General features: G+C 36.5%; 1 protein-coding gene across 1 annotated transcript; it reads left to right on the plus strand.

The window, feature by feature from the left end:
* The first annotated feature begins 1,379 nt into the window (after nt 1-1,379).
* On the plus strand, nt 1,380-11,656 carry LOC149832209 (glutaredoxin-like). Its single transcript, XM_090014376.1, has 4 exons — nt 1,380-1,529; nt 2,157-2,245; nt 10,379-10,477; nt 11,464-11,656. The coding sequence occupies exons 1-4, from the start codon at nt 1,426-1,428 to the stop codon at nt 11,550-11,552; spliced, it is 381 nt and encodes a 126-aa protein (XP_089870502.1). The 5' UTR covers nt 1,380-1,425; the 3' UTR covers nt 11,553-11,656.
* Nucleotides 11,657-14,006: the final 2,350 nt, after the last annotated feature.

The raw sequence follows: 14,006 nt of genomic DNA on the forward strand, positions 1-14,006 counted from the left end.
CATTACATACAAATGCCTCTGGATCTCCATAGTGCAGGTTGTTTCGATTCAATCTGGTCTCATGGATTCAGAATGTTCAAAACAGTGATAACTGGCTTTTAGATCATGTGAAAACTTACAATGCAGGATAACTTAGAATGGTGGTGAAAAAATATCAGATTATGATATTTTGATGAGTATATATACTTTTAAAAATATACAAAGAAAAATGGATAACTTAGAATGCAGGATATTGTTTTGGCTTTTGAGTCCTGAATTTAATTGGTGGGCTCACTAAGGGTTTATGTGACCCCACCCAGGGTTTACCTTGCCAGGGGTGGGCTCATTAAATGATCCGGTTCTCGGTGAGGGTTTCTCATTATATAAAAAAAAAAGTATCGCATGCTTTTTGGAAAATAGCATTATATTCCCAAAGTTCATTGTTATACAAAAAAAAAATGTGACATCTTCAAATAAAAAACATGGCGTCTTTCACACAGCATTTACGTGATAAAAACACTTTTGTGGAGTTCTTTACTACTTATGTTTTATATATAATATGTATTTTTACATACAAATGTTTTCCAAAAAACAAAAAAAAAACTAGCTCTTAAGGTTATGTTTTGAAAGTGACAAAAAATCTTATATGAAAGGTAAAAGTTACGTACAAACGATTTTTTTTTCTTTTTTTTTATGACGTGAAAATTGAATTGAAAGAGAGAAAAGAAAGAGGGGGAAGCAGCTTGTCATATGAAAATTTTCTCCATATCCTGCCTATCCAAAAAAAATAATTCTCCATACCCACAAATAGAGACAATTTTCACATTAAAAAAAAAAATCTTGGGTCTTTGAAAATCTTTCATGTAAAATTTTCTATCGTCTGAAACAAACATAAAAAAAACGCGGTTTTTCTGTTTTTTTTTTTCTTATCCACTAGCATTTTCCTGTCATTTTCTCGGTTCCAAACGTGCCTTGGAATATCTGGAGATTTTCCATGTCGACATTTTCCCCCACCACGACCCCTCTCGTATCGTCACGCACCCAATGTTGTCAGAATCGTATCGGATCATGAATCGATTTTCAAATCGATTCAGAAAATCGGCCGATTCTTATTTTGAACCGATCGGCAAATTTGTAACAAAAAAAAAAGAAATGTCTCAAGAAAATATTAAAATAATATGAAAAATATTAGAAAACTGTTTTAAACCATTTTTAAAATTTATTTAAAAATAAACCGAATCAGCTCAGTTTGGCATCGATTTCAGCTGATACGATACGAATCGATACCGTCAGCACGCTGTTTGACCTTTCGTAAATTCCCTTCCGCCTCCGTTCAGAACGTGACCAGCAAAACGTGTCAGATTCTGATTGGTTGACAAATAGAGAAAGACGGAGAGCGACCTCGTTGAGCGCATTAAGAGGGAGTGGTGGTGGTGAGGAAGGAAGATGGGAAGTTGGTTCAGTCGGGGGACGGCAGATCCAGAAGAGGTGAAGATGGCGCTCTCAAAGGCTCAGGAGATCGTCTCCAACAACGCCGTCGTTGTCTTCAGGTCTTGCTCTCAAAATTATCCCCTTTTTTCCGGATTTTTTTTCTTCTTTTTTCTGGATTTTCATGGATAAATCGGGATTGAGATTGGGATCGGAAAGGGGAAAAGGCCAGTTCTTTCTTTTCGGTTTTAGGTTTTTTTTTGGAGAATTGGATTGTGTTTTCCAACATAGATGCCTTTCTTTTGCTTTTATATCGGAAACTAGAGATTTGATTCTTATTTACCATCATCTGATTTTTGTGCAATTCTGCTTTGACCAACGAAGCTTTGATCGTTTTCTTTATAAGTCATGATTTTCGTGTATTGACTTCTTAATGATCTTGTCCTCTTCAATAGTAATTTTTTTGTACTTTGTTGTTGGTCTTTGATTTGTGCTCTGTTTTAGCAGATCATTTTCATTTGCGGTTAGTTTTTTTTCTTAAGGAGATCAGCTCATTTGTGAATATTTGGGAATGTTTTACTGATAGAAGTTGATTTATTTCTAATTTTATGTTATTTTATTCGTTATCTATAGTTGGTGATTTTGAATTTCATTTTTCATGGTTTGGTTTTATTCTTGGTTTGATATTTTACTTCGTTGGGACCTCCTGAATTTCTTTATTTGGATATTTTTGGTTCATAATACTGCAGTAAAACATATTGCCCATATTGCACGCGAGTTAAGCAGCTACTGTCAAAGTTAGGAGCACAATTTAAGGTGGTCGAATTGGATGTGGAAAGTGAGTCTGCCATCCTCCTAATTTTTATCTATTTTAGAGTTTCTATATTTGAGTTGTTCATTTTTTTTCCTTTTTGAGTTAGGTATGCATGATTGGATTAGGTTTTTGATGCAAATATGTTCAAAGTTTTAACTTTAGATTTTGAATAGAACTTTCGATATTTGATTCTTCAGAATTGAATATATTTTCAAGGTTCATATTTGCGTCAGGTGTGTGAATGCAATAACAAATTGGTACTGCTCATAACTGAATACCATCAAATTCTAAATCATGGTAGAATTACAATTGGAAATTTGTAACAGATAAATGATATAGAAATACCATCCTCGGTAGAATATTTCATCCAACCATCTCTTAATCTTCTGTGGACATCGCTTAATATTTACCAAAATGCTCGTTACAAGGAAGTGTTACTGGTTTTGAAAAAAAAAACTAGAGAGGAAGGAATTTTGTATTATATTCAGATGAATTAAAAGGTTGATGAAGCAAGAGCTATAACTAATTGGCACTTGAGGAATGACCATTTCATAGGTGTGTATATTATGGTAGATATCCGCTTTACTTGTAGTCTTATGTCTAGCATAATTTAGAAGGATGAGTATTCAACTCTAGCATCATGTTTATATTGAGATCGTAGAGGAAGACAAACAGAATGCTGAGCCCCTGATTTCAATGATAATTCTCAAGGCATTGTACTTACCACATACACACGATAAGTGCTAACATCAATATTAAAAAATTCAATCCAGATCAGCTTTAGATGATTTTTTTTTTCTTTTTATTGGTGGCCAGTTATGAAGGAGAGAATTCGAAATCCAGTTGCTCAATGCCATCAAATTCAGTCCTCATTGCCTACCCTGTCTTTAAGAAATAAAATTTAAAAGTTCACATAATCAGAAGGGATGGAGCTTTGATAAATATGTACACTTTATGCATTTAGTATATAAATCCATGTCATTGAGTGATATAACCATTGATAGGTTGTACCATCACCATTTGCATTTGTGGATAACAACCTTACTAGGCAGTTTTGTTAAAATGTAAAATTGTACATATATGTATATATAATAATATTATATTATATATATATATAAATACATTTTTTTATTTCTTTCTTTTCTGTAATTTTTTCCCTTTATTTTTATTTTTTGTCTTTATGTCATCTAGTTCAGTTTGAACTAGAATGACTGTTGCTAGTCAAGTCCTGTCCAGACTTGACTAGCAATAGAGCTGTTGGACTGACACAGTCCAACAGCTCTTAATAGAGTTGTTGGACTGACACATTCCAACAGCTCTAAATAGAGCTGTTGGACTGTGCCCAACAGCTCTATTGAGTCCTCTTTCAGCTGTGTATATAAAGGGGTGCAGCCCCTCTTGTATTTCATTCCAATGCTTCTTAAGCAATTGGTTTTTCATATCAATAAATAAACATTTTTATTTTTATTTTGTTTCCAGTTGTACCCTTTTTAAGGGTTATGCTTTAGTGTCATTCTTGACACTTGCCCTTGTTAATCTAAGCTCGTGTTTCGAAGATCCCCATTTCATTTCATGGTATCAGAGCCGCGGAAGTACTAAATCTTGAGGAAAAGCTGCCTCGGTTTCCGTGCCCGTTTGCAAAAGTGTTCGCCACTTGAAGAGAAGTGTTTTATCACTTCATTGGAGAAGATTTCACATCTTGTTGTATTGTTTTTTTTTTCTTTCTTTTTCATTTTCCTTCTTGTTTCTCTTCTATCCCAATTCTTTCTCTCCTTGTAATCGATGGATGACAATGATAAAGTCACCATCATGCCTATGAAACTAAGCGATACGAACTATATAACATGGGCTTCAATCATGAAGCACCATATATGGGGAAAAGGATTATGGGGGATTGTGGATGGTTCCGATTCAGAACCTAAGCTATCTCTTACTAAAAAGGAGGGAGATAAAGAGGTCCCTCTATCGGAAGAAGAGAAAATCAAGGCTATTGCCTCATACGAGAAGAAATGGAAAGAATGGAGAATATCTCATGCGAAGATAATGTCATGGCTTATCAATAGCGTTGACATTAAAAAATGCTCAAGTCTTGCCAAATTTGATCATGCCGATAAGGCATGGGAATACCTTAAGAATATGTATTCCCTTAAAGATTTTGCACACGTGTGCAACCTCCAAGAAAAAGTTTGAATGATGACACAAGGAGACAAAACTATTCGTGAATATTACAATGGGTTGTCCGAACTTTGGGAAGAACTTTCCCTTTTAGAACCAAAGTGGCATTGTGCCGAAGACATCGAGCTTCGTCAGAAACAACTCGATGCTGAACATTTTTACCAGTTTATCACTGGATTAAGGCCGGAATTTGAAACCACTAAATCGGCCCTACTTCACCGGGGAAAAATTCCTTCTATTGTTGAAACTATTGAAGAGTTAACAATGGAAGAAAATCGTCTCCGGAAAGGTTTTTTAAAAATTGAAGATGATTCCGTTTTAGCCGTGTCTAGACAAGGGAATCATGTTTGATCATATAGGCCTCCTCACTTTAACCGACAAAATGGTGACTATGATAAGAAGAAAGTTATTTGTCATCACTGTCATAAACCGGGACACTACAGGCCACAATGTCCCAAACTTAAGGAGCTGAGAGAAAAAAGAGATGCAATTGCTGGATCGGAGCCTAAAGATCAGGATGCACTAGTTTCCTTGGCCCAACTAATGGAGATTCTTCAGCTTCTCATCAAAGGTGCCTCTTCCTCATCTGAAGCTTCAACCGGCGCAGCAGCCTCATCTTTTTCTGATCTAGGTAAAATTTCTTGGCTTCTTGACTCTGGTGCATCTTTTCATATGACCCCAAATAATCAAAGTCTATCCAAATGTGTTAAAAATAAAACAAGTGTGTCGAAGGTCTTTACTGCTGATGGGACTTCTCTTGAAATAGAAGGAATAGGAAATTTTGAAAAAAATTATAAAACAAAAAAAAAATTTATTCCAAAAATTAGACATGTTCTCAAATTAAATTTAAATCTTTTATCTGTATCTCAAATTTATGATTATGGGTGTAATATTTCTTTTTCTTCTCATGGTTGTTGGGTACAGGATCGCCAGTCAGGCAAGCTGATTGGGGAAGGCCATAGAGAAGGAGGACTCTATTACATGGATTTTTTGGAAATGCCGAAGAAAGCTTTTTGTTATAATATTCAAAAAATAGAGTTGGAACTGTGGCATAAGAGACTTGGTCACCCACATATAGCCAAAATCCAACATTTTCCAAATCTAGGAAAATTTTGTAACTCTGAATCTTTTGATTGTAAAGATTGTATTCTCGGCAAAATGAAAAGATTACCATTTCAGAACAGAACCTTTTTCTCTTCAAGACCACTTGAATTAATACACTCGGATGTTTGGGGTCCTGCACCAGTAATTTCTAAAGGAGGATTTGTTTACGATGTTATTTTTGTCGATGATTTCTCCCGACATACGTGGATGTACTTTCTCAAACATAAGTCTGAAGTATTTTCATACTTTCAAACTTTTCATAATATGGTTAAAAACAAGTTTCAAAATGATATTACTATTTTTCGCACAGATTCAGGGGGAGAGTTTTTATCCACAGATTTTCAAAATTATCTTAAATTGCATGGCATCACACATCAAAGATCTTGTCCTTATACACCTCAACAAAATGGATTGGCAGAACGAAAACATCGCCATATTATAGAAACCACTAGGACTTTATTAATAGCAAATCAAGTCCCGAAAGACTTTTGGGCAGAAGCTGCCTTAACTGCCACCTATCTCATTAATAGGATGCCATCTTCTTCGTTACAAAATATCACTCCCATTGAAAAACTTATGAACATTTCTCCAGACTACTCTAGACTAAGAATATTTGGGTGCAAATGTTTCATATTTACTGACAAAAATGATAAACTTTCCCCTCGTGCGATTCCCTGTGCTTTTTAGGATATGCTGAAAACCAGAAAGGTTATAGATGTTTTGACTTCAAAAATAATAAACTATATGTGTCTAGAAATGTTTCCTTTCTTGAAAAGGAGAGCTTCTTTGATTTTAGAAAATTAAAAGACGTCACTGAGTACTCCTTTTTGCTAGATCTAACATCAACATCTGATGAATATGACCTTGACTGTAACTTTGATGATGATCAAAGAATTATTGATCTTAATGTTGAAAATGAAGAAGTTCATAGAGATACTAGTATTCAATATTCCAGGCGACAAGAGTCTAATCCTCCATGTGCACTTGAGAAATATTCTAACATTCCAACTAGACAATCATCCCGAATCTCGAGGCCTCTAGGAAAGTTTGTATCATACGAGTCTTTCTCACCCACATACAGGGCAGTTATTGCATTAATTCACTCATATGAAGAACCATCCACATATTTTCAAGCAAAAAATGATATTAAATGGATAGAAGCCATGAAAGCTGAATTAGATGCACTTGAAAAGGCTTCTACATGGAATATTCAAGATCTTCCTCTAGGGAAGAAAACTATAGGATGTCGATGGGTTTATAAAATTAAAACCAAGAGTGATGGTACTCTTGAAAGATATAAAGCCCGTTTAGTAGCCAAAGGTTATGCCCAAGAATATGGGATTGATTATGAAGAAACCTTTGCTCCGGTGGCTCGTATGACTACTGTCCGAATCTTAATTGCCTTAGCTTCTATCAAAAAATGGTTTATTTTTCAAATGGATGTCAAAAATGCTTTTTTAAATGGAAAGCTAGTTGAAGAAGTATATATGGAACCTCCTCCTGGTCTAAGTATTCCTAAGGGTAAAGTCCTTCGCTTAGAAAAAACTCTTTATGGACTTAAACAAGCACCAAAAGCTTGGTATGATAGGTTTAGTCGTGTTATGATTGATATTGGTTTTCAATTCTGTTTAACTGACACTGCTTTGTTTATTAAGAATTCTGATGTAGGGATCATTGTGCTTCTTCTCTATGTGGATGATATGATCATCACCGAAAGCGATAAACAGGGAGTTGAAACAATCAAAACACTTCTTAAATCTCATTTTGAAATGACTGATTTGGGCTTGTTGAGATATTTTTTAGGCATTGAAGTTGCTTATTCTCCTAGAGGATATTTATTATCTCAGACTAAATTTGCTTTTGATATTGTTTTCAGGTCTGGTATTACTGATGATAAGAAAGTTGACACTCCAGAAGTTGTTAATGTTAAAATGAAGATTGATGATGGAGAACTTCTTGCAGACCCTACTCCTTACAGACAGCTTGTCGGGGCACTTTCCTATCTATCCATTACCAGACCAGATATAGCACATGCTGTTCATACAGCAAGTCAATTTCAACATGCTCCTACTTCTGTTCATATGGGAGCAGTCATGCGTATTATCAGATACATCAAGTCCTCTCTTTCACGAGGACTTTTCTTATCTTCCTCCTCTTCTCTTGATTTAATTGCATATACTGATGCTGATTGGGGAGGTGATCCCAATAACAGACACTCAACCACTGGCTTTTGTGTCTTTTTAGGAGAATCATTAATCTCGTGGAGGTGTAAAAAGCAGCATAAGGTATCTTTTTCATCCACCGAAGCTGAATACAGAGCCATGGCAACCACGACCATGGAAGTAGTTTGGCTCCGACGACTGCTTGCTGACATGGGAGCTGAAGCAACAAAGGCTTCACAAATGTGTTGTGACAACAAAAGTGCGATCTACATTGCCAGTAACAGAACATTCCACGAACGCACCAAACACATCGAAATGGATTATCACTACGTCAGAGAGGAATATCTACACGGGACAATTGATCTGCCATATGTCACTTCAGAATATCAGTTAGCAGACTTCTTTACAAAGCCTCTCGCTGCTCCCCGATTTCACTTTCTCTTAGACAAACTTTCGCTCATTGTACCGTAAGTTTGAGGGGGAGTGTTAAAATGTAAAATTGTACATATATGTATATATAATAATATTATATTATTATATATATATATATATATATAAATACATTTTTTTATTTCTTTCTTTTCTGTAATTTTTTTCCTTTATTTTTATTTTTTGTCTTTATGTCATCTAGTTCAGTTTGAACTAGAATGACTGTTGCTAGTCAAGTCCTGTCCAGACTTGACTAGCAATAGAGCTGTTGGACTGACACATTCCAACAGCTCTAAATAGAGCTGTTGGACTGTGCCCTACAGCTCTATTGAGTCCTCTTTCAGCTGTGTATATAAAGGGGTGCAGCCCCTCTTGTATTTCATTCCAATGCTTCTTAAGCAATTGGTTTTTCATATCAATAAATAAACATTTTTATTTTTATTTTGTTTCCAGTTATACCCTTTTTAAAGGTTATGCTTTAGTGTCATTCTTGACACTTGCCCTTGTTAATCTAAGCTCGTGTTTCGAAGATCCCCATTTCATTTCAAGTTTATCAGTGAATGTGATAGCGACTTTATACCATCGCAGCCACGGGCTACCCTCTGCTTGCCTTTAAAAGAAAAAAAAGAGAAAAAGGAAATTGGTGGGCTCATCGTTGCCAATCTCTTTTGCTATGAAAAAGAGTTTTTCAGTCCAGTAAAATCATTTGACTTTCAATTTTTTGAGTAGAGGATACCTAACATGTTTCTAAGTATCACTTTGATATCCCATAGATTTGTTATTATGTGGTGACTATTGTTACTAGGTACTCCATTTTGGCCTGTATAATAGTATTGTTGTGAGAAGACATAAAACATGGCCTATCACATTTTGGATATAATTAAGGCATGTCTAACATGCAGTTGACTATGTCTACCCACATCAGTCAAATTTTTTATACCATCACTACATTTGGCTAATATCCAAAAGAGATAATTCACGCTAATCCAGCCATAGTAACTTCTTTTTTTCTTTTTTCATCAGATATAAGCAAGACTGTAGTCTGTTTCATGATTACATTGACACATCTCCTTCACTTAATGCTAAATTGCTAATTATAATTAGATTTTTTGTAGTGACAAAAGTCAAATTATTTATTATTCCACTATTATCACATGTGCATGCATTTGCATGCACATGCACAAAACAATAGAGTCAAATGCATGCACATGCACAAAACACTTGAGTCCGGTCATTATCTTGCTAGAATGACTTCTTGTCTACCAAAACTTTTTGGGGACTGTGGAATAGTTTTGAGAAGCTTTTCAATGAAAACAGAAATCCAACCTTTTTTATTATGAGAGATGCATCCACTAGGATAAATCCAAGCATGTGGGAATGGTGAGTGTTATCAATAGTGTCTATTTGTCTGTGTATAATGTTAGATAAAAAGTAGTGAGCCTCTGGGCTTTTGCACTGGCACATGAACATAGTTACCAAGTTCAGACATGCTTATAGGTGAGTTTTGAGTCTCCAAGAATCTGGGCTCCTTCCAAGGAGCTCGGCGTATTTACAAACTCCTCATAGAAGCTTTTGTTCTGTACATGTCTCACATTTTGCTTTTGCAGGGGAAAATGATGCACATGTTTGCGAACACTAAAATTTTCTACGACACTTTCCTGGATGAAAAATGTGTTCTATAGGAAATATCCACTAGAATGTGCGGTTCTGGTTTCCTTCAGAGTGCAGAACCTCTGAAGGTTTGTCACTCTACTTTGTCATGAGAAAAAAAAAAGTTTGAACCTGATCCAAGTGAGTGGACTGGTTGTCTATGACAAAGGGAAAATCATGTGTCCAGGTCCCCTTTCAGAGCTTCTCCCTTGGTCATCCTATTCGCTAACGTTGCAAATGTATACATGAACTAATTGACAGGTAACTGTCTGGATTAGCTAAAACATCTAGTTTTGTGTCCTTGGGTTGGTTATTGAATATAGGCTGGTGTGGCTTTATACCAAAATTCAGTATGTGGCACCACATAAAAGACCTCGTGTGAGCGTCTAAGCATCAGGTCAACTTTTGTTTTCCTGTGTTTGCCGCTTCTTGTCATGCTTCTTATTACCATGTGCTCTTTTTAGATTGACTGCATATATATCGCTGGATATGAAATATTTTTCTGTAAAGCCGAGGATTATGCCTTATAATTTTATAAATAGACCAAAAAAAGATTGAAGTCTCACTATTTTGTGCCTTCATTATAGTAGCACTGACTTGGAAATGTGCACTTAATTGAATGTTTGCCTATATGAAGGTGATGGAAGTGAAATTCAGGCTGCATTGCTGGAGTGGACTGGACAGCGCACTGTGCCTAACGTGTTCATCGGTGGAAACCACATTGGTGGTTGTGATGGTTAGTCATCATTTTAACTTGCAAACTATCATTTCGCATATCGTTGCTTGCCACTGAAACTGGTGATTGGTGGTTCCATGTACTCCTGATTGTTGCCAATTTCTGTTTGCTGTCTATGTTGTCCACCGGAGAACCAATGGAGAATGGACAAATAGTTTTGGCTAGTAGCGTAGTGCTTATTGCCCTGTCCACTTGTGTGGATCCCTGCATAAACACGTGTTCTGCCATTTCCATTGGAACTCAGTATGGATGTGCATGCACACTAATATCCAGTATGCACCTGGGAATGGTATGAACTTACTCAAGGGTGTGCATGCATTCCCTGTTTTAGTCTGTCTCTGTGAAGTAGGGATGGCAGTGGACAGGGGGGAAATGGGGCCCGCCCCGCCTCGCTCTGTTTGGACTGGGGATGGAGGACATGAAACAGAGAATGGACCGGGGATGGAGGTTAAAATCAAAACTTGTGCGGGGATGGACTTACTCTTACCCCGCCTTACCTCGTCCCCAATCTCCATTAAGGAAATTACTATTATACCCTTTTATATATATGTTTGTAACCCTAACATAAAACCTTTTCTTGAATCTCTCATCTCCTTCTCCTTCCTCTAATGAGCCACACGAGCTCCCATTCCTCTCCTCTCCTTCCTCTAACGGGGAAAGGCGACAACGCCGGAAGGACCAGGAAAACAGGGCCCCGCCCCACCTCGCCTTCCCCGTTTGGACCGAGGATGGAGGACATGAAACGGCGAATGGACCGAGGATAGAGGTTAAAATCAAAACCCGTGTGGGGATGGAGGGAAAAATTTTGAGATGGGGTGGGCTCCCGGTCCACTGCCATCCCTACTGTGAAGTGAAGGCAACAATCACGTAAGGGCAAGGGCTATGAGACCATTTAACACACACACACACACACAGGTGGTTAGTGAGGGGAGTATTTGCTGGTTGGCCTTACAGATTTACTTTTTATTCTATTCTTTGCTGTACAGCGGTCATGGAACTACATAACAAAGGGAAGCTGGTGCCCCTGCTAATGGATGCTGGTGCCTTACCCAATGCGTCGGCCAGCCAGCTTTAAATTTGTTGCTTTTCTTTTCTTCCCAGGATAGTGTTCTTCCATGTTATATGCCTTTTTCTTTTTGAACTTTTGCAGTATATGAAGTCAGACTCCTTAATCCTCTACCATGAAACATTACATGTTCAATATATATATATATATATATATATATATATATATATATATATATATATATATATATATATATATATATATATATATAGTGGGAAGCTACTTGGAACCATCAATTTTTGGTGTTTTTTTCAAAATTCTGACCTTACAGATGTGTTCAGCATGATTTATTTACTAGAAATTGGCACTTGGATCATTTCTGATGCATGGATAGGTTTTTATAAAGTTCAAAAATCAACAGTCTATAATTTTCATAAATTTTTTAGGCTTCAGATACCGTTTTTTTTTTCATCCAAAATGCATGATCCAAGTGTCAATTTCTAGTAAATCAATCATGCTGAACACATCTGTAAGGTCAGAATTTCAAAAAAAATACCAAAAAAAATCTTAGTGGGTAGAGTTGGTACTTTTTCTATCTTGTAGGTTTCCATTTCTCATATATATATATATATATATATATATATATATATATATATATATATATATATATATATATATATATATATAGTGTTAAAAAAAGGTTGGAATTATTTATGATGCATGAATCAGCAAGTGACTCAGTAAAGGATTACTTATGTAGCTTCAAAATAAAAGAGAGAGAGAGAAAAGGAAACAAAAGAAAAGGTTCTTATGTAGCTGTGGCGCATGGTTTGTGTTTAGAATAGCCCATAAATTGGGCCTCCTTCAAAACAAAGTAGTTCCATCTACTGAGAATGTTTCTTTTCTCTTTTTTCCCTTAAGTCTCAATTTTTTTCTCCTCCATGATTCAGAACTCCCTTGGAGGGGTGTATCCGCGTATGAATACCTCAGATCTCAGAACGAGGGTCAGATCAGAGGCTTTGCAAATTAGGGATCTTAGACCCTCTGTTCTGATATCCCCAATACCCCCAAAATGCATGGATTTGGGGGCGATTTCAAATCTGTACTTTTGAGATTTTAAGATCTCATATTACCTTATATTTAAGCATTGAGGCAATCAAATCAGACCAACCCTTCTTGGAGCTGTTTAGTCGGAGGGAAGTGCGTTCAACCCTGCTAAGAACAAAGAGAAGCATACAGACTGACCTGCCTTTAAGGCGATTGGGCATGTCACCAATGGAGACTCTTAACCTATCATCTGGTTGGGCCTCTAATCCACATGCAGGCTTATACAAAAGGTTTTGATATTGAATCCAGATTGTTAATTTCCACGATATGGTATCTGCAATATCTACATTGTTCATATCCAGATAGGTGCAGACAGGTACAACATGGGATGCTTGTCCATTCAAACCATATCCATTTTCAAGCATATGGATCATCATATGGACATTCATTTCAAAAATGGGTTGATAGGTGATGCAATATCCAGTTTGATATGGTTATAGATGTGGCCACACTTTCCATCTCGTGTTTGTATAGTCCAGTTCGATAGGGATTGGATGTCATGAACTTTTCAGGATCGAAGGTTCAAATACTATGCTCATACCCTGCTTCAATAAGCAGGACAATACACCGCTGAGTTGAGTAGAGCCGTCATTTTTTTATACTCGGCTCAGGAGGCACTTTTGTTTGCACAAACTTTGTGTATTGAAAGATCACCTTGGTAAGCCAGGAAAACTACTGTTAAGCTTCTTATAACTTTGGAAACTAGCTTCTCAAGAAGCTCACTTCATAAGTTTGAAACTGCATGCTTTCAAAGCTTTAGGAGACACTTGATATCCTAAATATGAGAAAGAAACTTCCTTAATATTGGATTGGATCGGTTTCATAGTGCCACCGTTTGAGATCCAACCTCAAACCGTGAATCCATAGCATTCAGATGTGCCCTTAGGGGGTGCTTGAATACCTCAGGCCTCAGATTGGAGGATCTAACCTGGAGTGGTGATTTAAGATCCCTGAAATAAAGGGGCTGGACGAGAGATCTGATGATACATCGAAAGATGTGGAGGGGTCGGATGAAAGATTGGCAGATCAATTGATCTGCTGATTCCCAATATCGGACGGATTCGGATGCCCGCTCTCCAACCTTATTAGACATAGGTTTAAATGTAAAATAGCACAAAGTGAAATTGGACATCTAGATTTGGATATTCTCATATTCTTATTGGATTCAAGTTTACACCTCATCTTGATCCGACTATGGAGTTTTACATCTATCAATATTCAACACAAATTCCTTAATGCTGGGCATCCCACTTTCATATCAGAATATATATATATATATATATATATATATATATATATATATATATATATATATAGAGAGAGAGAGAGAGAGAGAGAGAGAGAGAGAATTTAGTCATGTCCAAACGCTACAGCTATCATTCACTTTAGAACATCTTAACAACCACATTGTGGATT

This window comes from Nuphar pumila, chromosome 7 (assembly GCF_984573655.1).
Source record: "Nuphar pumila chromosome 7, dmNupPumi1.hap1.1, whole genome shotgun sequence".
Classification (NCBI taxonomy): Eukaryota; Viridiplantae; Streptophyta; class Magnoliopsida; order Nymphaeales; family Nymphaeaceae; genus Nuphar; species Nuphar pumila.

Bases quoted from the DNA above. Each gene is read 5' to 3' on its own strand.
- LOC149832209 (XM_090014376.1), top strand. From the start codon at position 1,426: ATGGGAAGTTGGTTCAGTCGGGGGACGGCAGATCCAGAAGAGGTGAAG. The intron at 1,530-2,156 runs GTCTTGCTCTCA...ATAATACTGCAG, and splicing joins AACGCCGTCGTTGTCTTCAG to TAAAACATATTGCCCATATT. The intron at 2,246-10,378 runs GTGAGTCTGCCA...GCCTATATGAAG, and splicing joins GGTCGAATTGGATGTGGAAA to GTGATGGAAGTGAAATTCAG.